Source organism: Hypanus sabinus, chromosome 17 (assembly GCF_030144855.1).
Source record: "Hypanus sabinus isolate sHypSab1 chromosome 17, sHypSab1.hap1, whole genome shotgun sequence".
Taxonomy (NCBI): Eukaryota; Metazoa; Chordata; class Chondrichthyes; order Myliobatiformes; family Dasyatidae; genus Hypanus; species Hypanus sabinus.
Genome location: NC_082722.1, coordinates 16,738,830 through 16,765,572, shown reverse-complemented (window position 1 = coordinate 16,765,572; position 26,743 = coordinate 16,738,830). Strand labels below are relative to the sequence as shown.

Below are 26,743 nucleotides of genomic sequence, written 5' to 3'. Positions count from 1 at the left end.
CAGGTGGAGTTGAAGGACGTCGAAGTGGATGGTTACATATTGCTGGGTCATTGAATGTTAAGGAAGATGATTATATTCTTTCCTTTGGAGATGATCACTGGTCAACGCCTGAACTGCGAATGTTGCCATTTACTCTTTCAGCCCTTGACATTATCCTAGTTATACTGTCTTGGTTGAACTTCATGATCCTTGTGCTACCTTATATACACTTTATGCTAAATGACACTCTTCTGGAATGTGCACTGGACAACAAAGGTATTGCTTCCTGAATATCTTCAGGCGTATCTTAATAATTTTGGGCTACTGATCATGAAAATCACCATGAAATTTCCCTATCATGCACCATTTTTTAAATAAACTAATGTTTATTATTTGAATTCATAATTCAAGTCAATTAAAATGTTGCCTACAATGTAAGCTGGAAAGTTTCCTATCTTGTCGAGGCATGCTTGGGCATGCTTAGGCAGCATGGCTGCTGCACAGTAGGGCAGGTATCAGTAATAATTATTGGGTTCAGGACTGTAAGGATGGAATTTGCTATTACCAGGCACAAAAATTTCTATGAAGGATTCTGATATTTGAGACAATGCTTCCCAGAATAACTGATGCCAAGATTAAGGAAAGCATTTTTGTTGGTCCACAAATCAGACATGCAATTTGAAGAATTTCTAGCGGGACCGAAGAAAATCACATGGAAGGCATTCAAGGAAGTTGTTGAAATTTTTCTTGGCATCCACAGAGCACCAAACTACATGCAGCGGGTTGAAAGCATGCTTGAAGCATATGAAACCATGAAATGCAACGTATCACTGAAGATTCATTTTCTGTATTCCCATTTAGAATTCTTCCCTGCATGCAAATCTTGGTGCTGTTAGTGACAAGCATGGTGAAAGGTTTTGCGGTCAGGACATTGCGGTCATAGAGAAAAGATACTAGGGCAACTCAAATCCATCAATGCTGGTGAATTATTGTTGGACACTTAAACGAGAAGCCTCAGACACTGAGTACAAATGAAAATCATTAACAAAGTATTTTTAACTTAGTTGAACTATTGCAAAGCAGCAGCACCATTATGCAATTACACGCATTATATTTAATAAAAGTTAATTTTTTGTTTCTCCAAATTCCTACGTGATACAAGTACAGTTGGCCCTCCTTGTCCGCGAATTCCACATGCGCGAATTCAGCCAACTGTGAATTGCAAAAACCCAGAAGTGCTCTTCCAGCACTTGTTGTTCCAGCATGTACAGACTTTTTTTCTTGTCATTATTCCCTAAACAATGCAGTATAACAACTATTTTGCATATCATTTACATTGTATTAGGTATTATAAGTAATCTAGAGATGATTTAATGTATACGGGAGGATGTGCGTGGATTATCGTGGATCGGGATTGAAAAAAATCAGAAGTTCTCTTACTAAGTAAGTCAGAACAGGTACATCCGGTATTATTTAGCGTCAGTTTGTCAAACGTTTGTCTCAGTACATAGTATATAATTTACCTTTCTATGCATATAAAACACTTAAGAACGTATGTTTCAGTGCCAGGCTCAGGAGTGGAAGTTCCCGAGTTCGATCCAGTGACAGATTGCTCCTGAGTGCGCTCTCCACTGTGCCAGGTTGACGTGGAGGATCAAAAACCCAAAACCCAATAATTAAACCACTGCGTTGCTTAGTAATAATTGTAGTTTTCATCGGGGCAGAGCCTTTCTCACTTTATCCTTTAAAATTGTTCCGATTGTTGACCGACGTAACCTAACGCTTTTCCAATGACTGATGGCGTTTCAGCTCTTTCCAATCGCTTTATTATTTCCACTTTATTTTCAATCATGATCGTGATTATTTTCGTGAACAGAAACACTGTGGATTCAGAGCTCTGACGCTGGGTCTTAATGTCCACCACACTGACACAGGTTAAGTAAGGTCTGAGGTTCCGCTGGGTCCTAAGGTCCACTGCATTGAGTCTTGACAGTCCGCAAATTTTGGTATCCGCGAGGGGTCCCGGAACCAATCCCTTGTGGATAAGGAGGGCCGACTGTATTCTGAAATTATATTTGTGTTCAGCTTCAAGCAGTATGTCATAAACAAAAATAAAACTCTGAGGAAGCAGCACTTTTGAAAAAAATTGTTGTCCAGTGTTATTTGTAGTAATATTACTTTGTGTTGTGTGTGAGTTATGTGTACTGTATTGTGCACCTTGGTCCAGTTGACGGTTACATTAACTTGAGTTGTGAATAGAACTGCTGCTATGAGTGAACCTGTCCTCTTCTGATGTTATGATAGAGGAAAGATTATTAATGAAGCTGCTGAATCAGAAGTGTTAGTTTCCCATCCCCCGGTTTAGAAGGGAAGTCTTTTAGCTACTGGGATTCTGAACTGATTCCACAACCCGTGGACTCACTGTCAACGACTCTACAGTCCATGTACTCAATATTTACTTATTTGCATAGATTGTCTTCTTTTGCACATTGGCTGTTAGTCTTTTATCGTAGAATCATAGGAAAGTACAGCATAGAAACAGACCCTTTGGCCCATCTGCTCTGTGCTGAACCATTTAAACTGCCTACTCACATTGACCTGCACTGGGACCAAGTCCCTCCATACCGCTACCATCCATACACCTATCCAAACTTCTTTTAAACATTGAAATTGAGCTCGCGTGGACCACTTGCACTGTCAGCTTGTTCCACACTTTCATGACCCTCTGAGTGAAGAAACTTGCCCTCGAACTTTTCACCTTTCAACCATAACCCATGACCTCTAGTTGTAGTCCCATCTAACCTCAATGGAAAAAGCTAGCATTCATTTACCCTATTGATACTCCTCATAATTTTGTATACCTCTATTAAATCTTCCCTTAATTTTCTACATTCCAAGGAATAATATCCTAATCTATTCAATCTTTCCTTATAACTCCAGTCCAGGAACATCCTTGTAAATTTTCTCTGTACTCTTATTTGCATCCTTCCTGTAGGTAGGTCATCAAAACTGCACACAATACTCCAAATAAGGCGTCACCAACATCTTATACAACTTCAACATAACATCCCATCTCCTATACTTAATACTTTGATTTATGAAGGCCAATGTGCCAATAACTTTCTTTAGGGCTCTATCAGTGATGTCACTTTCAATGAATTATGGACCTGTATTCTCAGATTGCTCTGTTCTAAAGCACTCCTCAGTGCCCTACTGTTCACCGTGTCAGACCAATCCCAGATGGTTCTACCAGGGTAGGTCTTGGTGTATAGTTTTTCATTGATTCAATTGCACTACTTTGTTCTACTGTGGATGCCTACAAGAAAATGGTTCTCAGTTTAGAATTTGGTGACATATCCATACTTTGATAATAAATGCACTTTGAACTCTGAAATTCTTCACCCAGGATAAATATTGTTATCATCAGTGTTCAAAGTGATGTCTTTGTCAGCTGAGGAAGGGCTGTGCTTGGTGATCACACAGAGTGCCCTTGCTAATATTTAACCTCGTGCAGTGTAACCTATCCAGATCGACAGTGAGCATTGAGGGCTATTAGTGCTATTCATCCTAACTCGGCACTCTCTGCTGGGTGGGACTTCCTGTTGGTAGAGGATGTTCCTGGTCTGGCTCTGAAGTTCCTATGGAATGGCATATTTCCTTCTTTCAAGGACATGAATGAACTGGATAGGATTTTGCAATAATCTAGTAGCTTTGTATTGTATTTAATTAACAGTGGAATTCAGACTCTGATCTCCAGATCATTAGTTTACACTTCCACCCTGTGACAAAACCGCAATGATATTGCAGCCATACCTTTCAATAACATGGAATACTTTACATTTTGGTTGTATTCCCAACAAAGATATAGGTAAATCACTGGCAGTGAAAGGTTGTAAGAGTTGGGTGTCTCTTGCGATATGTTTCATAATGTTGCTTAAGTTTCAGAACGAAGAGAGGACTAGTTTTATTATGTCTTCCTCTCTGCAGGGTGGACTTCAGTAAAGCAGTTAGTAGTTCTCCAGCCCAGTATACTGTGGAGGTCCAAGCAACTGCCAGTGGGCAGGCCCACGTTGTCCTCTCCTGGTGGGATGTGGAAATGGACCCTGAAGGGAGTATCAGATGTACTATGGCACCATACTGGGCTCATCCAACTCCAAACAATATCCAGGTAAGGTAGTACAGGTTCTGTGCGATCTGTGACACTGACAGCAGGAAGTGATGGGGGAAGAGGGAATGATAAATGTCTGGTATTAAAAGACTGTTGTAAAGCTAAGTACATCTCAAAAGGCAGGCAATATTGCAAAGAATGCATATTTTAAATTGCAAGTCAGATTTGGAGTATCTCCTGCTTATGAGCTAATACTCTGTGGCATTTGGTTCATCTGCGAGAACACACGTTGTCTCCAGTTAAAAGTTTCATCTAAATGAGGCCTCTCAAGCAATCCTACCCATTATGGGAGTGAATCTTTCTTGTATTCCCTCTATTGCAACTATATTCTTTCCAAGATAGCAAGATAAGACCCGTGACCAGTACTGCAAGTGTGGTTTCACAAGGGTGCCATATAATTTCAGTAAGACACCCTTGAAAACTGACAATCCATTTAACTTCCTATTTGAACAAAGCCTTGTTCTCATCATTGGAGCTTCTGTAGAGATGGTCAACAGTTTCAGGTTCCTTGGCAGCTGCAGCACTAACAACCTGACCTTCATACTAATGCAGTGATCCAAGAAAATTTTTGGCCTTCATCAGCATATTTGCTTCCTTAGGCATCTGAGAAGACTTGGCATGACCATGAGGATTCTCTCAAGCTCCACTGATGGGTTGCATCTGATCCTGGTAATTGGTGCTCCTCTTCTCTTAGCCGTCAGAAACTGCAGAAAGCAGTAACACAGCCCATTCCACCGCAGGCTTGTCATTTCCTTCCTTCCATTCGATTTTCAGGAATGCTAACAGTTTTGATAGGATGCTAGGATGCCTGCTGCCCTGGCAATCCCTTTTATCTCTTCTGCCTTCTGGGAGGAGATACAGAGGCTTCAAAGCATGGATGATCAAATTTTAAGAACAGCTTCTTTCCCTCTGCTATCAGACTTCTGAACCAATCACCTCTTTCACACTCCCTTCCATCGTTCTCAGACTCTTAGCTCTACTCTTCTCGGCTATTCCATTATTGTTACTTCATCATTTATTTTTGCACTGTTTCAGACTGCACTCCTTTACTTGGCAGCATTCTGCTCATCGTATTTATTATTACTATGTATACTCTTTACTCTGAGCTTCACTGAGAAAGGAATTTCATTGCACCTTGGAGTGTAAAACAAAAAAGCAATCAGAATCTAAGTGGTTGCTCTCTTTCTATGTTTACTTTCAAATTTACTCCTCAAAGCACCATTCGGTTTTGCATCATTTAAAAAAAAATCTGCTCTTTTCCTCATTAAGGTGGAGAACTTTACATTTTCCGTATTGTGTTTCATCTGCCTTGAACCCTATCTGCACCTCTCTTGCAAGTTGTGCCATCAACTTTTGTAACATCTGCATATCTGAGTATATTATCCTGGGTCTCCTCGTCCTTATCATTGATATAGATTGTGAAAATCTGGTCCGAATACTGTCCTGCAGTACTCCATTACTTTCTGTCGGTTAACAATTCCTCAGTCTGTATCTGTATACTATCTCCTGCAGCAGTTAGAATTGGAACTGAGTTTGTGAAGTTAAGAGGTTAAGCAAAAGAGATTATGAAGAGAAGACAGAAAAGAGCAAGTGGTCAAACTGTTCTTTTTCATTAACACCATAGTAAATAAATGTGTTGAACCATCTTAATACTAAATGGCAGAACTATAACCTACATGTAAAGTGACTCATGAAAACATATATTGCTCATTACACTTTGGTTGAGAAATAATTTGACCATGCTGCCCTCATGTTTCCCACTTTCTGCAGAGTTTGGTTAAGCAATGCAGTCTCTTTGGCTTGACTTGACTGCACTTTACGCCTGGGTCTGATGGTGTTTTATTTTTCTTGCTCATCAGTGGCGGGATCACTGGATGCAGTGTGTATACTTCCTACCGCAGGAGTTACCTGTCCAGGAAGGGGAACGTCTGTGTATTTCAGCGGTACACGATGACTACTCTCTGTGGTATAAACTACATCGTAGCAGGTAAGGAATGAAGAATTATTACAGGTACACCAGTACACTCGGAAGATTCTAATCCCAGTAATTACAAAGGATACTGAGGGAATAAATCTCTAAATACACTTGCGTGTTCGATGTAGTTAATGTGCTAATGTCGTCATTGAGGGTGCACCTTGCGTGCGCAAATTATACTGTGTACATACTTCCTTATCTAGATTTGCTTGCTGTGGTATCTGGCCTATTATTTCAATCATGTATTCATTTGTCTTTCACTTGGAAGAGTTCCATGATTGAGAAAACTCAGGAATGAAGAAATGAGAAGTGATATATCTGCTCACGTGTTCCATTTTTGTGCTTCACAGTGACAAGCATGAAGCTGAAGTGCTGAATGAGCGTCCCCTCTGCTCCTGTCAGGCCCATCTCATGTGTAACAGGCAGCGATTTGGAGAGCTAAATGACCAACAAAGGAATGACGCCTATATCAAGGCCCTAAAAATGGTGAGTGCCTTGAAATAGTTTGTTAAAGAAGCAGTTCAGTGTTGGAATCTGTCCATGGTAAACAAAGATCAAAATACATAAAGCAGATACTAGAAACCTGAAAAAGTAACAGCAAATGCTGGAAACACCTAGCTGGTCAGGTAGCATCTTTGGAGAGGCAAACAGAATTTGTGGTCAGAGACCATTTGTCAGAAAATAGACTTTTTATTAAAAGTGAGTATTCAGCAGGTTACTTTGAGTCAAAATGCAAAATTGGTTTCTGTTTTGAATGTTCCATGAGTGTTCAAGTAGACAAAATTAAAGCAACATACATAAACTGAGGAACATGTATCCTAAATTAAGATTATAAATAGCAAACTAGTCGAAGGATTGAAGTCTGCTAAGGGTATTTGCTGTTTTGTCAAGACAAATTCTGGCTGAGGTCTGTTAAAAGTTCAAAGTAAATGTATTTTCAAAGTGCATAGTGTGTATGTTAATATATACCACCATGAGATTCATGTCCTCGCAGGCATTTACAGAGTGGAAGAAAAGTAATACAATAAAATTTATGAAAAACTACATAAACAAAGACTGACAAACAACCAACATGCAAAAGAAGACAAAACTATGCACATAACAAAAAATAATACTGATAGTATGAGTTGCAAAGAGTTCTTGAAAGTGAGTCTGTAGGTCGAAGAATCAGTTCAAAGTGGTGGTGGATTGAAGTTAACCACGCCTTTTCAGGAGCCTGATGGTTGTAGGATAAATAACTTCCTGAACCTGGTGGTGTGGGACCTAAGGCTTCTGTACCTCCTACCCGGTGGTGGTAGCGAGAAGAGAGCATGGCCTGGATAGTGGGCGTCTTTGATGGATGCTGCTTTCTTGTGGCAGTGTTCCATATTGGTGGGAAGGGTTTGCCTGCAATGGACTGGGCTGTATCCACCATTTTCTGCAGCCTTTGATTACTCATTTAAGCCACTCCAACCATAGCTCCTGTAGATACAGCCTTTACCACCAAGAAGGACAACAGCAGCAAGCAAATGGGATCACCATCACTTATGTTTCCCTTTATTTTGCATACTATTCTGACTTGGAAACTTTTGGGTATTAAGTCATTGGGTATTAAGTGCTAGGACTGCTTTTTTCAATCTTTATTATTATTAATAATATGAACAAAATACAATTGATATATTAATAAAGGGATTACAAACATACAAATTCCCATTGCACATAAAAGAATACATAAGCAATGATTACAGTATAAATGAGTATTCCCAAAACATGAACCATATAGTATATATAAGAACAAGGTAAATCTAGGTATTTCATAATATATAATATAAAAAAAGAAAAAAATGTTATGCAAAAATAACTAAACTACTAATCTAATAGCTAATAAAGAAGATTAAAAGCAAAAAAAGAAAAAAAAAGAAAAACTAGAAAAAGAAAAAAAAAGGGCTGTTTATAATATCTCACAAGAATACAAAATCATCAGTGTCATCAACTCCGATCCTCTCAACATAAATAAGGTTAAAGCTGGAAAATCAAATAAGCTTTGAACAGGGTCATATTACATCATATGAAAATATTGAATAAATGGTCTCCATATCTTTTCAAATTTAATAGAAGTATCAAATACACCATTTCTAATTTTTTCTAAATTTAAACATAACATAGTTTGAGAAAACCAATGAAATACAGTGGGAGGATTAATTTCCTTCCAATTCAGCAAAATAGATCTTCTAGCCATCAGAGTGAGAAATGCAATCATTCGACAGGAGGAAGAAGATAAATGAAGTAAGTCCATCATTGGTAAACCAAAAATTGCGGTAATAGGATGGGGTTGTAAATCGATGTTCAATACTGCAGAGATAGTATCAAAAATATCTTTCCAATATTTTTTCAAAAGCGGACATGACCAAAACATATGAGTTAAAGACGCAGTTTCAAATAGACATCTATCACAAATAGGATTTATATAAGAATAAAAATGAGCTAATTTATCCTTGGACATATGGGCCCTATGTACGACCTTAAATTGACCTTGAATACGACCTTGAATGTTTGGCACATATAGATGATGTATTAACTAATTGAAGAATTCTATCCCAATTCTCAATAGGAATAATAAGATTAAGCTCTCTTTCCCAATCATTTTTTGTCTTATAAAGGGGCTCTGAACGTATCTTCATAATTATATTATAAAGTTTTGATATAAGCCCTTTTTGAAAAGGGTTTAATTCAAACAAACTCTCCAAAATATCTGAAGACACAAAATTTGGAAACGTAGGAAGTACAGTACTTAAAAAATGCCTAATCTGTAAATATCTAAAAAAATGAAATCGAGGCAAATTATATTTATTATATAATTGCTCAAAAGACGTAAAACAATTGTCCAAAAATAAATCAGAAAATCTTAGTAATCCCTTAGTTTTCCAAGCCAAATAAGCTTGATCTATAATTGAAGGGTGGAAAAAGCAATTAGATACAATAGGAATATTTAAAACGAATTGAGTCAACCCGAAAAATTTCCAAAATTGAAACCATATACGTAAAGTGTGTCTAACTATCGGGTTGTCAATTCGTTTCGGCAATTTAGAAAGAGCAAAAGGGAGAGAAGTCACTAAAATAGAACCCAGAGCATAACCTGGTACCGATTTAATTTCCAAACTCACCCAATGAGGGCTAAAAGATCCATCCCAGTCTTTCAACCAACATAACAAATATCTAATATTAACTGCCCAGTAATAAAATCTGAAATTAGGTAATGCTTCCTTCTTTGTCTTCTGTAAGTATATTTTACCTAACCTGGGATTTTTATTCTGCCATATATATGAGGAAATTTTTGAATCAACATTAGTAAAAAAAGATTTTGGAATAAAAATTGGTACCGCTTGAAAAATATATAAAAACTTAGGTAAAATAACCATCTTAATAGCATTAATCCTACCTATCAGAGATAAAGATAATGGTGACCACTTAGTAAACAAGCATTTAATCTGATCAATTAAGGGTAGAAAATTAAACCTAAATAGGTCTTTATGGTTTTTTGTGATTTTAATCCCTAAGTAAATAAAAGAGTCAATAACTAATTTAAAAGTTAAATTTCCATAAATTGGGACCTGTCTATTCAAAGGAAACAATTCACTCTTATTAAGATTTAACTTATACCCAGAAAGCTCACTAAATTGAGCCAACAATGATAGAACTGCTGGAATAGATTTCTGAGGGTTAGAAATGAATAATAATAAATCACCTGCATACAAAGATAACTTATAATTAAGATTATTAAGATTATAATTAAGATTAATTTATAATCTGTCCCACGATTAATACCCGAAATATCCTGTGATTCTCTGATGGCAATTGCCAAAGGTTCGAAAGCAATGTTAAATAGTAATGGGCTAAGAGGACAGCCTTGTCTAGTGCCCCGAAATAAACGAAAAAAGGGAGATCTTTGATTATTAGTAAACACCGAGGCTACTGGAGTGTGATAAATCAGTTTAATCCAGGAAATGAATGTCGGACTAAAATTAAACTTCTCCAACACATTAAATAAGTAAGGCCATTCAACTCTATCAAATGCTTTCTCCGCATCTAATGAAATAACACATTCTGAAGTGCTATGTGAAGGAGTATAAACAATATTCAATAATCTCCTAACATTGAAAAAAGAATAACGATTTTTAATAAAACCGGTTTGATCTTCCGAAATAATTTGGGGTAATTTTCTCCAACCTGGATGCCAGTAACTTGGAAAAGATCTTGGAGTCTACATTCAATAAAGATATTGGTCTATAGGATGCACAGTCAGTAGGGTCTTTATCTTTCTTCAGTATTAAAGAAATGGAAGCTGTATAAAAAGATTGTGGCAAATTCCCCAATCTAATTGCTTCTTCAAAAGCCCTGCATAACCAAGGAGAAAGAGTAGCGGAAAAACATTTAAAAAATTCTACTGTATACCCATCTGGACTTAGTGCTTTCCCAGAATTCATTGAGGAAATAACCCCTTTGGTTTCTGCATCCGTAATAGGAGTATCTAATATTGAAAGATCATCTGATGATAATTTTGGAAAATTCAATTTCCCAAGAAAATCACACATGGTATTACGATCCTGAGGGAATTCAGAATGATACAGGGAGGTATAAAAGTCTTGAAATGACTTATTTATCTCATCATGGTTAACTGTCAAATCCCCATTCTGCTGACAAATCTTAGTGATTTGACGTTTAACCAAAGCATTCTTCAATTGACTAGCTAACAGTTTACCTGATTTATCACTATGTATATAAAAATCAGATCTGGTTTTCATTAATTGATTTTCAATCAGAGATGTAAGTAATAAACTATGTTCCGTTTGAAGTTCAACCCTTTGTTTGTAAAGCTCCTTACTAGGAGTGATTGAATATTTCTTGTCAATCTCTTTAATTTTATCAACCAATAAGAGTTTCCTCCTTAATGCGTTTTCTCAGACCAACAGAGTAAGAGATAATCTGTCCATGTATATACGCTTTAAAAGTGTTCCGCAAGAAATATCATCCGTGGAATTAGTTGAAAAGAAGAAATCGATCTGTTCCTTCCTAAATTTAATAAAATCCGGATCTTGCAGTAAGGTAGAGTCAAATCGCCATTGTCTAACATTAGAAGCTATATCCGTAAATTTAATAGAAAGTATTAATGGAGCATGGTCAGAGGTAGCTATAATATCATAATTATAACCAATTACCGATGGAATAAAACAAGAGTCAATAAAAAAATAATCAATTCTCGAATAAGAATGATAAACATGTGAGAAAAAAGAAAACTCTTTGTCGTTAGAATGCCAAAATCTCCAAATATCAAAAAATCCATTATCAGTCAAAAAGGAGTTAATACAAGTGGCTGACTTATTGGGTAAAGTCTGAATAGATATAGATTTGTCCATCAAAGGATTTAAACAACAATTAAAGTCATCACCCATTATTAACTTATATTCATTTAGATTAGATAAAGAAGTAAATAAGGACTTAAAAAAATCAGGACAATCCACATTTGGAGCATAAACATTAACCATAGCAACCTTTTTATTACAAAGTAAACCCGTAATTAACAAAAATCTACCATTCGGATCCGAAAAGATACCGTGTTGAACAAATGCAATAGAGGAGTCAATAAAAATTGAAACTCCCTTTACTTTGGCATTCGAATTCGAATGATACTGTTGACCCTGCCAAGACCTAAAAAAGCGATATTTGTCCTCCTTCCTCACATGAGTTTCTTGTACAAAAATGATATGAGCATTAAGTCTTTGGAATACTTTGAAAATCTTCTTTCGTTTAATTGGATGGTTTAAACCATTAGTATTCCAAGACACAAAATTAATGGTCTGAGCCATAATTCTAAAATCAACCCTTTGGTATAAAAAGGGTTAACCAAATTATAAACTCATGCACCCGGAAGAGGAACAAAAATAAAGAGCGGACCCAGAAGTGACGACATTGTAGACATATTTGAAGTTCAAAAACAGCCCAAATGAAAAAACTAAAACAAACTGATAAAAGAAAAATAAAATTAGAAAACAGACCATCCCCACCCCACAAGAAAAAAAAACCCAAAATATGGCTAGAAAAAGGAAAAAATGAGACTAATTCTACCCCCATATCAGCGGAAGACCACTCCGTATATAAAGGATATATATAAAAAAACCACCCAGACTTTAAAAATTATAATCACTATACTAAAACCACACTCCTTAATATACTTGGTTGTAAAAAAACCAAAAAGAATATAATCACTAAAAGCTTATAAATCGGGTTATAACTCAAACAAATCAAGAAATATTTAAACTATGATAAGCGATGCATTGTAGGAAGAAGACAAGAGAAAAAAAAATAACGCCATCTTAAACAAAACCAAGAATATTTTTCCAAAAAACCACCATCTTAATAAAAAAGAATTCACCTTCGAAGGGTTAAAAATACACCTTCAAAGGAACAAAAATAATAGTCAAGAATATAGTATAATGGTTAAAGTGTATAAAACAGAGCGATTATTATGATGAAAAAACACTTTAACTTAAATATAAAGTATAGGATAAACCTACACCAATAACCAGAGACTAAATCTGGTTTGAGGAATCGAAAACCATCTTACACGATCAGAATCACTCATTTATTAGAGATGAGAGTCTATGGCAGTAGGGAAGTTCTCCTCCAGATAATTTCTCGCTTCAGATGTAGAAAGGAAAATCTTGCGTGGAGCATTCGGCGGAGAGATTCTAAGCTTCGCAGGGTATAAGAGCGCAGGTTTTAGATTTTTCTCATAACATTCAGACATCAGAGGTTTAAAAAGAAGCCTTTTCTTCATAACTTCAGGACTAAAATCTTCAACCAAACGGAAATAGTAATCTTGAAATTTAACTATTCTTACCCGCCGAGCCACACGAATAAGTTGTTCTTTGTCGTGTACATAATGAAACTGGACAATTACAACTGAAGGTTTAGCTGGAGCACTCGATGATTGATGCCTAATTCTATGTGCGCGATCAAGTAACGGAGGGTTATCTGGGAAAACCGACGGGAACGCATCTTTTAAAAGTTGAGCAAAATATTTCGAAGGGTCGTCTTTTTCTATGCCGTCTGGAAGACCAAGTATACGTAGGTTTTGTCTTCTGGACTGATTCTCAAAGTTGACACTCTTGACACATCAAATTTTTTATCCGAAACCTCCATAAACAGTTCATAAGTTAATTCAGTGCGTTGCGGATGAGCTTGCTTCTTTCCATTACAGTTCGGGTTGCGCCCAGGTTCTCGTCCTTTAGATCTAAGAGCCATTTCTGTTTGCATATCTTCAAAAGTTCACAATAAACTCAACGATAAGTCCAAAAAAATAGCCAGAATCTTTTGGTGTAGGTAAAAAAAAGTTGAATAAGGGTGATCAAAGGTTAAAAAAAGTAAAGGTTATGGAGCGAATCTAAAACAGTACTCACTCCATGAGTGTCTCCCGCTCATGCCTTTGCTGTTTTCGTACCAGGCCATGATGCAACCAGTTAGGAAACTCTTGGCATGCATCTATAGAAGTTCGTCAAAAAGTTTATGCTGACATGCCAAATCTGTGCAAACATTCAAGAGCGTAGAGGCGTTGTCGTGCCTTTTTTGTGCTGGTCCTAGGACCGACCCTCTGATATGTTAACGTTAAGGAATTAGAAAAGTTTTGGACAGGGAAACCTTGAAGAAATAAATGAAAATGATTCTTTGAATTGAAAGGATAGACTAGACTTTGACCATTTTTCAACAATTGTGTTAAGTCATTTCCCAATTTCTAAAGTGCGTGTTTCATAGAAGCCTTTGTCCCTCAATAGCCGGCAGACAACCTGGAACAGCGTAACTACTCATTTATCTAATGAGGATTAGTATATTAGAGATGCTTGCTTGTACACCCAGACACTTTATGCTAAATGAGCTAAGCAGTATATTTGACAGGACATTGGTAACTTCCAGCAAATCATGGGCTGTGATGGGATTCAGGGAACTTTCTGTACTTAGCAGAAGGAGGCCACTCAGTCCATTAGGTAAATGCTGCCTCTCTACACTTATTTCCCTGGATCCCTACAATTTAATTTTTTTGCCACTTACCTACATTAAGGGGTAATTTACAGTGATTAGTTAACTTGTTGTTAGGATGGGGAGAAATCAGAAGCCCAGTGCAAACCTACATTGTCACTGGGAGAGCATGTAAACTGCTCACAGGTAACCTCTAAAGCCAGTTTTGAACCCAAGACCTTGGAACTGCTAATCACAGTGCTGCATTACAGTACCACCATTTTGCACTGTCTTGGTTTATTTTGCAGCATAGTTGATTTCAATTCCAATCTCAAGGTCTTTAAAGAGCATTGAGAAAGAAAGCAGGAGCCAGCCTCGAGCCTGCTCCATTCCCTAAAAAAATTGTAACTGAAGACCATCCATGACTGTTCTCAATGAGTGATAATCCACTGTTCTCTTGATGTTGAAAATTTCAAAGATCTCCAAATCTCATCTCATTTCTGAATTGCCAACCTTTCTTCCAATATCTGAGTTTCAGAATCACCAGCTGGGAGACCAAGTCTGTTAGCACCTACATGGTTGCTTCCTCTCAAGTGTTGTGCACTCAGTGTTATCACTTGTCATTCTTCTAAACTTCAGGTATTTTTCTTAGTGTCTTGTTAGAAAAAGGTTCCATGTATTGAGGAGAATACACCTTTTTATGTAAATCCAACCAGATGACTTTGGTATTATGGGCAGGGTTGGGATTCAGGGTGCAAAGGAGATTTCCCAGTATGCTGCCTAGATTAGACATGATTTCCTCTGGTATTTTGTGTGTTGTGAAAGATTTTTGGTACTTCATTCTGTCCTTGAAAAGACAAAGTTCTGTCTGTAAAGCAAATCCATCCTCACATATCAGATATAATTGAAAAATACTGGATAAAGGACTAGACTGTTAATTCATACGGCTTTGTATTTGAGAATAAATTTGCAGCACAAACATTCTGTGAACATCCTTTGACCATATGATTTATGAATTACTTTGTTGTGTCTCCAGGTTCTGAGTCCAGATGCTGTGTGCATGACTGTCAGTGATGGAAGCCTGCTCTCCATCTTTGCTCATTTTCTGGGTGCTGCACAGGTACGAACATTATAAGATAAAACGTTATTTTATCACAGGGTTGGCAGTTGAGCACTTGGCATGAGTTGAGGTTGATTTTGCCTGGGAGATGGAAATAGCTGCTTTTCCTCTCCCTTCTCCACATGATTGTGGGTTAGTTTTGCAATTCAGGAAACAATAAGGCGAGAAAGGATGAAATACGAAGGTTAGCTAGCCGTAATATAAAAGAGGATACCAAAAGTGTATTCAGCTCTATGAAGAGTAAAAGTGAGGTGAATGTGGATATTGGACTACTGGAGAGGTAAAAAAAAATGGATGAACTTAGAACCATAGAACACTACAGCACAGTACAGGCCCTTCAGCCCTCCATGTTGTGCCGACCCATATAATCCTTAAAAAAATACTACACCCACACTACCCCATAACCCTCCATTTTTCTTTCATCCATGTGCCTGGCCAAGAGGCTCTTAAATATCCCTGATGTTTTAGCCTCCACCACCATCCCTGGCAAGTCATTCCAGGCACTCACAACCCTCTGTGTAAAAAAAATTACCCCGATGTCTCCCCTAAACTTACCTCCCTTAATTTTGTACATATGCCCTCTGGTGTTTGCTGTTGGTGCCCTGGGAAACAGGTACTGACTATCCACCCTATCTAGGCGTCTCATAATCTTGTAGACCTCTTATCAAGTCCCCTCTCATTCTTCTACGCTCCAAAGAGAAAAGTCCCAGCAATTGAGTCCCAACTTAGAGTATTTTGTCAGAAATTGGAGAGTGCTGGTGCTAGTGTAAGTGTAGTTAGTATTACTAAGGAGAAGGTACTTGGGAAGCTGGAAGGTCTGCAGGTAGATAGGTCACCTGGACCAGAAGAACTGCCTATCAAGGTTCTGAAAGGGTAGCTGAGGGGATTGTGGAGGCATTAAGACTGATCTTTCAAGAATCACTAGATTCTGGAATGGTTCTGGAGGACAGGAAATTGCAAATGTCACTCCACAACCAAAAGAAAGGAAATTATAGGCCAGTTATCCTGACTTCAATGGTTGGGAAGATGTTGGACTCCATTATTAACTCTGAGGATTTGGGATTCTTGGAAGCAAATCTGTTGGAATTCCATGAGGAAATAACAGGCAGGAGGACAGACATAGGAGAGTTAGCAAATTTTGTTTACTTGGATCTTCACAAAGTCTTTGACAAGGTGCTGTACATGAGGCTGCTTAACAAGTTAAGAACCCGTGGTATTACAAAAAAAATACTCAAGTGGATTAGAAATTGGCTGATTGCGAGGAGGCAAAGCTTGGGAATAAAGGGGGCCTTTTCTAGTTGGTTGCCAAGGACTAGTGGTGTCTTGCAGGGCTCAGTGTTGAGACTGCTTTTTATGTTATATATCAGTGATTTGGATGATGGAATTGATGGCTTTGTAGCCAAGTTTGCAGACTATATGAAGACAAGTGGAAGGGCAGGAAGTGCTGATGAAGCAAGGAGTCCTGCAGGAGGACTGAAGCAGATTGGGAGAATGGGAAAAGAAGTGGCAGATGGAATATAATGTAGGAAAGTTATGGTCATGCACTTTGGGACAACATAACAGTATGTTTACTTTATAAATAGAGAAAATTTAAATAAAATCAGAGGTGCAAGGTGACTTGGGGATCCTTGTACAGGATTCCCTAAAGGTTAATGTAGATTAAGTCGGTGATAAGGAAGCCATATGGTATGTTAGCATTCATTTTGAGAGGACTAGAGTATAAAAGCAAGAATATAATGCTGAGGCTTTATAAGGCATTGGTCAGACTGCACTTTGAGTATTGTGAGCAGTTTTGGGCTCCTTATCTAAGAAAAGCGGGCAGCGTCGAGTGGGCAGCGGAGTCCGTGGAAGCAGAGTCCTGGGCTTTGGCTAAGTGGGCTTCGGCGTAAGGGGACTTCGGTGTTGTGTGATTGCTCGCTGAGGGGAAGAAGGTAAGGTCGCTAGGTGCTTTTTAGACTTATTCTATCAATCCAGTTCAGGTATGGGGGAGACAGTCAGAGCAGTGGTGTGCTCCGTATGCAGTATGTGGGAAGTCAGGGTCAACACAGTTGTTCCTGATGACCACACCTGCAAAAGGTGCGTCCAGCTGCAGCTCCTATCAGCCCGAGTTAGGGAGTTAGAGCTGGAGCTGGATGAACTACGGATCATTCGGGAGGCGGAGGCAGAGATAGATAGGAGTTATCAGGAGGTAGTCACATCAAAAAACCAAGAAGTAGGCAGATGGGTGACGGTCCAGAGAGGCAGGGGGAGCAGGCAGAGAGAGCAGAGCACCCCTGCGGCCATTCCCATTAACAATAAGTATACCGTATTGGATACTGTTGATGGGGATGACCTACCAGGAATGAGTTGTAGTGGTCCTGCCTCTGGCACAGAGGTTGAACCCTCAACTAGAAAGGGGAGGAGGGAAGAGAAGAGAGCGATAGTTTTAGGGGACTCTATAGTTAGAGGGGCAGATAGGAGATTTTGTGGGGCAGATCGGGAGTCTCGGACGGTATGTTGCCTCCCTGGTGCCAGGGTCCGGGACATCTCAGATCGGGTGCAGGCTATTCTTGAGAACGAGGACATGAACCCAGATGTAGTGGTCCATGTAGGTAAGGTGAGTGAGGGGATCCTGCTTAGAGAGTTCAGGGAGTTAGGAGTGAAGCTGAAAGGCAGGACCTCCAGGGTGACAATCTCGGGATTGCTACCTGTGCCACGTGCGAGTGAGGCGAAGAATAGTATGATTATGCACATTAATACGAGGCTGAGAGCATGGTGCAGGAAGGAAGGGTTCAGGTTTTTGGATAATTGGTCTTTGTTCCAGGGACATTGGGATCTGTTTCGAAGGGACGGTCTACATCTGAACTGGAGGGGTACTAACATTCTTGCAGGAGTATTTGCCAGTGCTGCTCGGGGAGGTTTAAACTAGATGTGCAGGGGGCAGGGATCCAGATCCAGAGGGTTGGTCAGAAGGAGCATGGGGTTAAATGTGTAGAAGGTTTGGGTGATCTTGAGAAGGTCATCAAAATTCAGGGTGCAATTAGCCCGATGGAAGTTCAAGGAGCTGGGTTAGGTACAGTAGACAGTGTTTTAAGCAAAGAGAGGAGAATGGGCTAAGAATTCTGTACTTGAATGCGCGTAGTGTCAGAAATAAGACAGATGAGCTTGAAGCTCAGATGAAAATGGGGAACTACGATATTGTTGGGATAACGGAGACATGGCTGCAAGGGGATCAGGCCTGGGAATTGAGTGTAGCAGGGTATACCTGCTATCGTAGAGACAGAAATATGGGAAGAGGGGGTGGGGTGGCCCTGTTGGTGAGGAATGAGATTCAGTCCTTAGCAAGAGGTGACTTGGGAACAGGGGAAGTAGAGTCTGTGTGGATTGAGCTGAGGAACAGTAAGGGTAAAAAGACCCTAATGGGTGTTGTGTACAGGCCCCCAAACAGTAGCGTGGATATTGGGTACAAGTTGATCAGGGAGTTAACATTGGCATGTGCTAAAGGTAATGCAGTCGTTATGGGAGATTTCAACATGCAGGTGAACTGGGAGAATCAGGTAGGTGCTGGACCCCAGGATAGGGAGTTTGTGGAGTGTCTAAGGGATGTATTTTTGGAACAGCTTGTGCTTGAGCCAACCAGGAACGAGGCTATTTTGGACTTGGTGATGTGTAATGAACAGGAATTGATAAGTGATCTTGAAGTAAAGGAGCCATTAGGAAGTAGTGATCATAACATGTAAGTTTTTATCTACATTTTGAGAGGGATAAGGGCAGATCAGAGGTGTCAGTGTTGCAATTAAATAAAGGAGACTACAGAGCCATGAGGGAAGAGCTGGCCAAAGTTAAATGGGCGGATGCCCTGGCAGGAAAGACAGTGGATCAGCAGTGGCAGATATTCTTGGGCATAATACAAAAGATGCAAAAGCAGTTCATTCCAATGAGAAGGAAGGATTCAAAGAGGGGGAAGGGGCCACAGTGGTTGACAAAGGAAGTCAGAGATTGTATAGCATTAAAGAAAAAGAAGTATGACAGGGCTAAGATGAGTGGGAATACAGATGATTGGGAAAGTTTTAAGGAGCAGCAGATCTTAACTAAAAAAGCAATACGGAGAGAAAAAATCAGGTATGAGCTCAGTCTAGCCAGGAATATAAAAGGGGATAGCAAAAGCTTTTTTAGCTATGTGAAGAGAAAGAAGATAGTTAAGAACAATGTTGGCCCCTTGAAGAATGAATTGGGAGAAATTGTTATGGGAAACAGGGAAATGGCAACAGAATTTAATGCGTACTTTAGATCTGTCTTCACCAGGGAGGACACAAGCAATCTCCCAGATGTATGGATGGGCCAGGGTCATAAGATATCAGAGGAATTGAGACAGATTGACATTAGGAAAGAAACTGTGATGAGTAGACTGGTAGGACTGAAGGCTAATAAATCCCCGCGTCCAGATGGTCTGCATCCGAGGGTTCTAAAAGAGGTGGCTCAGGAAATTGCGGATGCATTGGTAATCATTTTCCAATGTTCCTTAGATTCAGGATCAGTTCCTGAAGATTGGAGAGTGGCTAATGTTGTCCCACTTTTCAAGAAGGGAGGGAAGGAGAAAACGGAGAACTATCGCCCTGTTAGCCTAACGTCAGTCATGGGGAAGATGCTTGAGTCCATTATTAAGGACGAAATAGTGGCACATCTAGATGGCAGAAATAGGATTAGGCCGAGCCAGCATGGATTTACCAAGGGCAAATCATGCTTGACTAATCTGTTGGAATTTTTTGAGGGTGTAACAAGGATGTTAGACGAGGGTAAGCCAGTGGATGTTGTGTACCTAGATTTTCAGAAGGCATTCGATAAGGTGCCACATAGGAGATTGGTGAGTAAAATCAGAGCTCATGGCATTGGGGGCAGGGTTTCAACATGGATAGAAAACTGGTTGGCAGATAGAAAGCAAAGGGTAGCAGTGAATGGGTGTTTCTCGGACTGGCTGGAGGTGACTAGTGGGGTACCACAGGGCTCTGTATTGGGACCACAGCTCTTTACGATTTATGTCAATGATTTAGATGAGGGCATTGAAAACTATATCAGCAAGTTTGCTGACGATACTAAACTGAGTGGCAATGTGACATGCGAAGAGGACGTTAGGAGAATACAGGGAGACTTGGATAGGCTGAGTGAGTGGGCAGATACTTGGCAGATGTTATTCAATGTGAATAAATGTGAAGTTATCCACTTTGGAAGCAGGAACAAGAAGGCAGAGTATTGTCTGAACGGTGTAGAGTTAGGTAAAGGAGAAATGCAAAGAGACCTAGGAGTCCTAGTTCACTAGTCAATGAAGGTGAATGAGCAAGTGCAACAGGCAGTGAAGAGGGCAAATGGAATGTTGGCCTTTATTACAAGGGGAATTGAATACAAAAGCAAGGATGTCCTTTTGCATTTGTACAGGGCCCTGGTGAGACCACACCTGGAATATTGTGTACAGTTTTGGTCTCCAGGTTTAAGGAAGGACATTCTGGCAATTGAGTAAGTGCAGCGTAGATTCACTAGGTTGATTCCTGGGATGGCAGGGCTGTCTTATGCAGAGAGATTGGAGAGATTGGGGTTGTACATGCTGGAATTGAGGAGATTGAGAGGGGATCTGATTGAAACGTTTAAGATAATTAAAGGATTTGATAGGATTGAGGCAGGAAATATGTTCCAGATGTCGGGAGAGTCCAGTACCAGAGGGCATGGATTGAGAATAAGAGGTCAGTTATTTAAAACAGAGTTGAGGAAGAGCTTCTTCTCCCAGAGAGTTGTGCAGGTGTGGAATGCACTGCCTCGGAAGACGGTGGAGGCCAATTCTCTGGATGCTTTCAAGAAGGAGCTGGATAGATATCTGATGGATAGGGGAATCAAGGGATATGGGGACAAGGCAGAGACTGGGTATTGATAGTGAATGATCAGCCATGATCTCAGAATGGCGGTGCAGACTCGAGGGGCCGAATGGTCTACTTCTGCACCTATTGTCTATTGTCTAAAAGATTTGCTAGCATTGAAATGTGTCCAGAGGAGGTTATGAGAATGATTTTGGGAATGCAAAAATTAACATAAGAAGACTGTTTGATGGCTCTGGGCCTGTATTTGCTGAAGTTTAGAAGAATGAAGGGAGGGTGGAACTCATTGAAACCTATTGAATATTCAGAGGCCAAGATGGAGTGGATGTAGAGAGGTTGTTTCCTGTAGTGGGTGAGTTTCGAATCAGAGGTCTTAACCTCTATGTAGAGGAGCGTCCATTTAGAACGGAGATAAGGAGGAATTTGTTTAGCTAGGGGCTATTGGATCTGTGGAGTTCATTGCCACAGACAGCTGTGAAGGTCAAGTTACTGGGTATATTTAAAGGCGGAGGATGATAGGTTCTTGATTAGTCAGTGTCAAAGGTTTACATGGAGAAGGCAAGAGAATGGGGTCGAAAGGGATTATAAATCAGTCATGATGAGATGGCGGAGCAGACTCAATGAGCTGAATGGCCTGATCCTGCTCTTCTCTCTTCTGGTCTAAAATATCGGTGTGATATTGGGATGTGTAGTTTGCTGCTGAGCTCAGTTTTCGCATCATGCTGAGTGTCCTATGTACACATTTTTCACTGCCATTGTTGGTTATCCTCCAGTCAGTCAGGCAGCTGCACTGGGGACTAGTAACAAAATGTATCTGCTCGAGCATTGTTGTTAAAGTTGTACTGATCAGCAGTGGAATTTAATCCTTGATGAAACCCAATTGCTTACACGCAGTGCTGAATCATGCCCACTTCTCAAATTGCACCCTCATTAACAAGGATACCTGATTCTGAATCGTTGTGCTAAAATGTAATGGGATCGTACATTTGCTACAACTCAGAATGCACCCTTTTGATTTGTTTGATTTCTGCTGTTTTCTAGTGGATTAACCTATCCTCTCAAACCCAACCTCAATTTCCCTCAGCAGAAGTATGGGATAATACAGGTCATCAAATATGATGAAATAAATGTGTGGGGAAATTGAGAAATATAAGACCAACCCCACCTGTAGGTTCCCCATCCACACTAGTCCTTCATTACCACTGGCTATACATCTTGCATCTCCCTAGCCAACAGATTTGGGGAGTACCTTCAGAAGGACTGTAGCAGTTTCAGAAGGAAGTAGGGATGGGCAATATACGCTGGCCTTGTCAGTGATGTAAAAAATATGATTTGTTTTTAAATGTGAAGCATTAATGGAGCAATGATTATGACCAACTATGATTATTACCAACTATGCTGGTACAGGCTGGACAGTATGAAAAGAGGAATTGTAGAAGAATGTTCAGGAAACCTTAGTCATGGAGGCTTGGGCGCAGGGAATGAAGCAGACCAAATGATGCAATTGAAATACAGATTTCCCCCACTATCCCCCAGACCCAAACAATAGCCTACCAAATCATATCAAATAGCACATAAAACCTAAAATAACACTAACATGTAGTAAAAGTAGGAATGGTACAATAAATACACAGCCTATATAAAGTAGAAATAATGTATGTACAGTGTAGTTTCACTTGTCAGAATCGGGAAGATTTAGGCAAAACTGATTTGTAGAAAAATATGGGCACATACACGCATGCGCATGCATGGTGTGGTCATGGTAGTCCTTCTCGGGGTAAACCAGTTTAAAGCGGGCGCCTATCTTCATAAAAGCAAAAATCCTTGATTTCTTTTGGTTAGCGAAAACAGGTACTAAGGTAGCTCTTTTGTAAAAGCAAAGCGGCGTAAAGCTAACTTTCGTAAAGCGGAGGGGGGCAATTGTATTTACAGAACAGTGATTTTTGGATCGTAAGTTTTAAACAACAGTAATAATGGATATGGATGGTAAAGATAGCCATTTTCAAAAGGGTTAGTACAGCATACAAAGCTAATTCAGTGATGTGTGGCTTTTCAGGAGGCTGTGGCACATTCTAGGTATGTCCCCATGAGAGAAAATGGTAGGGCAATTATAACCAATGTTCATTGGATGATCAGTTCAATGGAGATTGAATTAAAGCAGAGAAAGGGACACGTTGAGGTTCGGTTGATAATACAGGCTAACTAGAAAATTCAAAGGTGAAGTTAAAAAGATAATTAGGGCAAAGATTTTGAGAAAAGACAAACAAATCTTTTACAGGCTTGTAAGCAAAAGTAGATATGAGAGGTGGAAATGATCAGACACAAAAAGGAGACAAAAGGCATGGTCGAGATTCTAAATGAATATTTTTCATTGGTCTTGAGCAGGCAAGAAGAAACTGTTGAAATCTCAGCCAAAGAACATAGAACTGAGTTATGGGAAGCATTTGAAAACTAATAAGCAGTAGATACTGGGCTAGTTTCACTTAAATCACCTAGTCTAGGTAGGGTGCCTCCTAGGATGCAATAGATGGAAATTGCACTAGTCTACGGGTAAGGGGCCTGGGGACAATAGAATTGCAAATGTTATAGCCTTGCATAAATAAGGACATACGAATAAAACAAGCGGTCAATCTTACTGCAATAATGGGGAAACAGAAATGATAATGATGAAAAGTTTAGTGGTCATTTGGACAAATGTGGATTAATTAGGATTAATTTATTTATTAATCTATAAATATATAGATTATATTTAACAAACTTGGTAAGAGTTTGTTAGGAGCTTTGGTGAGGATGAGGTAAATACAGTTAATGTGGTTTGTGTCTCTTTGAAAAATAAGTTCAAAAATCTGTGGATACTGGGACTATAATGGCAGGGATAGAAAATTGGTTGACTGACATGAAACAGGGAATAGCAGTGAACTGTTGTTTTATAGTTTGGAGGAAAGTGTGTACTGATGCTCTCCAAGGGATGGTACCACATCCTCTGTTTGTCTTAATGTTTATTAATAACTTGGACAGGTTTCCGTATTTGAAGATGACATAGTATAGTGACATTCAAGCTAGTTGAATGGACGCACATGGCAGCTGAAGCTCTGCATTGAAAAGTTTTACATTTCGGTAGGACAGTCAGTGAGGTGATATAATCTAGAGGGAATAATCTCAAAAGAGCTAAGGAATAGAGCAATCTAGGGGCATATGTGAAAGTGGCAGGGCAGGTGGAGCGGTCAGTTGGAGGCACAAGAGTCTGCAGAGGCTGGAACAAGTTCCTCCAGCAGATTGTTGCTCAAGAAAGCAGTCAATGGGTAAGGGATTCTGGGCTTTGTAAATAGAGGTATGTAGTGCTAAAGCAGATATATTTGGCCACACCTGAAGTATGTGCCCTGTTCTGGGCACATACTTCGAGAAATATATGCAAACAGCAGAAGAGGTTTACCAGGACAAGGGACTTCATGTATGTGAATAGACTGGGGAAGCTGGGGTTGTTCTCCTTGGAATAGGTTAAGCTGAAGGGAAATCAGTGGAGATACTTAAAGTCATGAACTGTCTATAAAGGCTGAACTGTTCTTATTGCTGGAAGGACTGGTGATCAGTGACCTAGAATGAAAGTATTATGAGAAAAATACTTTGAGCTGGGTAGGACTAAGATTGATGCCTTTTGAGTGAAGTAAGTGACAGCAGTTGGTGGGAGAAGTTTAGGTTAATCCTCGGAAGCCTCCTGTGCTTCTGCAGTTCTGCAGTGTGTCCATCCAGTTCCCTCCAGAATCTACTAATAAATTTTGCTTTTGGTTTCTGCCATCCTTTTGGCCAATGTTTGAAACTATAACTACTCTCTGCATAAGAAGTTTTGCCTTATATTCCCCTGATACATAAATAATTTACTAATGGGAACAGCTGTTTTAAAATTTATTTTGGGGATCGCTGTTAAGACCAGCATTTATTGCTCATCTCTAATCTCTATTGAGAAGTCCAGTCAAGTTTATTGCCGCTGAACTACATACATATATATAAGGTATATAACCATATAACGTATATAGAAACAAGGCAATGTTTCTTCAAGCCAGGGAATAAAGCACAGTACACATAATGCACAAAACACACGATAACTTGTGATAGTTAAGGATAAAATCTACAGATGAATCACACATAAATAACAATATAAAGTGCATTAATATTAGATATTGTAAGGTACGGAACAGATTAACCAATGACACCGAATATGATGCGGCCGGGAGTTCATAAGCCTGATGGTCTGGGGGAAGAAACTGTTTCTCATCCTGCCCATTCTTGTTTTTATGCATCGTGGTCTCCTGCCCGATGGTTGAAAGTCAAAGAGGATGCTGAATGAATGGGTGGGATCCTTAATAATACTAAGGGCCCTGCATGCATAACGCTCCTGATAAATCTCTATGATGGATGGTATGGAGACCCCTATGATCTTCTCAGCTGTTCTCACAGTCCTTTGTAAAGACCTCTGGTCTGATGGGGCCACCATTTTGCAGGAAGGCATTTAACCCTAAAGAATGGGACTGGAGTCACAAATCAAATCTGCTAAGGATAGCAGATTTTCTCTACTTGAATTTCAAACTGAACTCATAATCACCATGGTAGTATTTGAATTCGAGTGTTTAGATTGTTAGTCCAGAATCTGGACTATTAATCTGGTGATTTATTCACTGACCCAGTGTCAATTCCACTTCCACTGTCTTGATGAAGATTCTTGGCCTGAAATGTTGTTTACTCTTTCTCATGGGCACTGCCTGAGTTCCTTCAGCATTTTGCGTGTGTGTGTGTATTGCTTTGGATTTCCAGGATCTGCAGACTTGCTCATGTCACTGCCATTTCCCTTTAGTTACTAACTATAAATTGATTATGCTCTTGTACGCCTCAAACAAACTTTTTCTCAACTTTCTGTGATCTATAAAGGATAGTTCCTGCATTTCCAGTCCATCTAAAAGCTGAAATTGCTTGAGTCTGGAAATATCAAAATATTTTCTTCATCTTCTCTAAGATCTGAGGAAATCAGGTGATGCTGGACACACTGCTTCAGTTGCTGGTTGTGCAGTGTTTTATGCAGTCTCAATATAACTTCCTTGGTCTTCCACTCTCCATACACCCTAGGATCCTAATGCTTTTCAAAGATTAATGCATAACACATTCCAGCCCTTCTGTTCCTGAAGAATCTTTAGAATCGCAGTTTACTAGATTCTTGAATAAATTTCTTGAACGTACAACTGGACTGACTTGTTTATTTATTCCTTTATTCATAGGTGTACAGTCTGGAGATTTCTGCCATGTCCAGGCGGGTAATGCAGAAGGTGAGTTGGCATTCGTGGAGCCGAGCTAACTGGAGTCTCTTGCTGGAGCAATTTTGTTTAGTGGGTATCTTTATTTGAAGGGATGTCACATTGTGGAGGTGATTCTGTGCTGAATGATATACCGTGTGCTGCAGGAAACTAATGAGCTGATGACCCCTGGTTTAGTGCAGTCAGGTGATGGACTTGGCCCCAGGGTGGTATTGAGTTCCCTTGGATCCTGATGCTTTTGCAATCCAAGCATTCTTTGGAAGTCAAGAATAAGGCATAAAACTTGTTGCTTGCCGTCGTTTTATTAAGGGTTACAAAAGCAAAGAAGAGGATAGATGAAGGTGCTTGGCAAGGGAGTCAAAGCAA

General features: G+C 39.5%; 1 protein-coding gene across 6 annotated transcripts in view; it reads left to right on the top strand.

The window, feature by feature from the left end:
- The window catches only part of prmt7 (protein arginine methyltransferase 7), a 65,426-nt gene that overhangs the window by 14,453 nt on the left and 24,230 nt on the right, over window positions 1–26,743 (top strand). For all 6 annotated transcript variants that reach the window (XR_009516228.1, XM_059992604.1, XM_059992608.1 and 3 more), the window contains 5 exons: window positions 3,967–4,147; window positions 6,007–6,134; window positions 6,473–6,608; window positions 15,148–15,231; window positions 26,342–26,389. Coding sequence is in view for 5 of the 6 variants with exons in the window: in XM_059992604.1 (XP_059848587.1) it covers window positions 3,967–4,147; window positions 6,007–6,134; window positions 6,473–6,608; window positions 15,148–15,231; window positions 26,342–26,389 (577 nt within the window). In the remaining variant the exon portion in view is untranslated. The remainder of the gene's footprint in view (window positions 1–3,966; window positions 4,148–6,006; window positions 6,135–6,472; window positions 6,609–15,147; window positions 15,232–26,341; window positions 26,390–26,743) is intronic.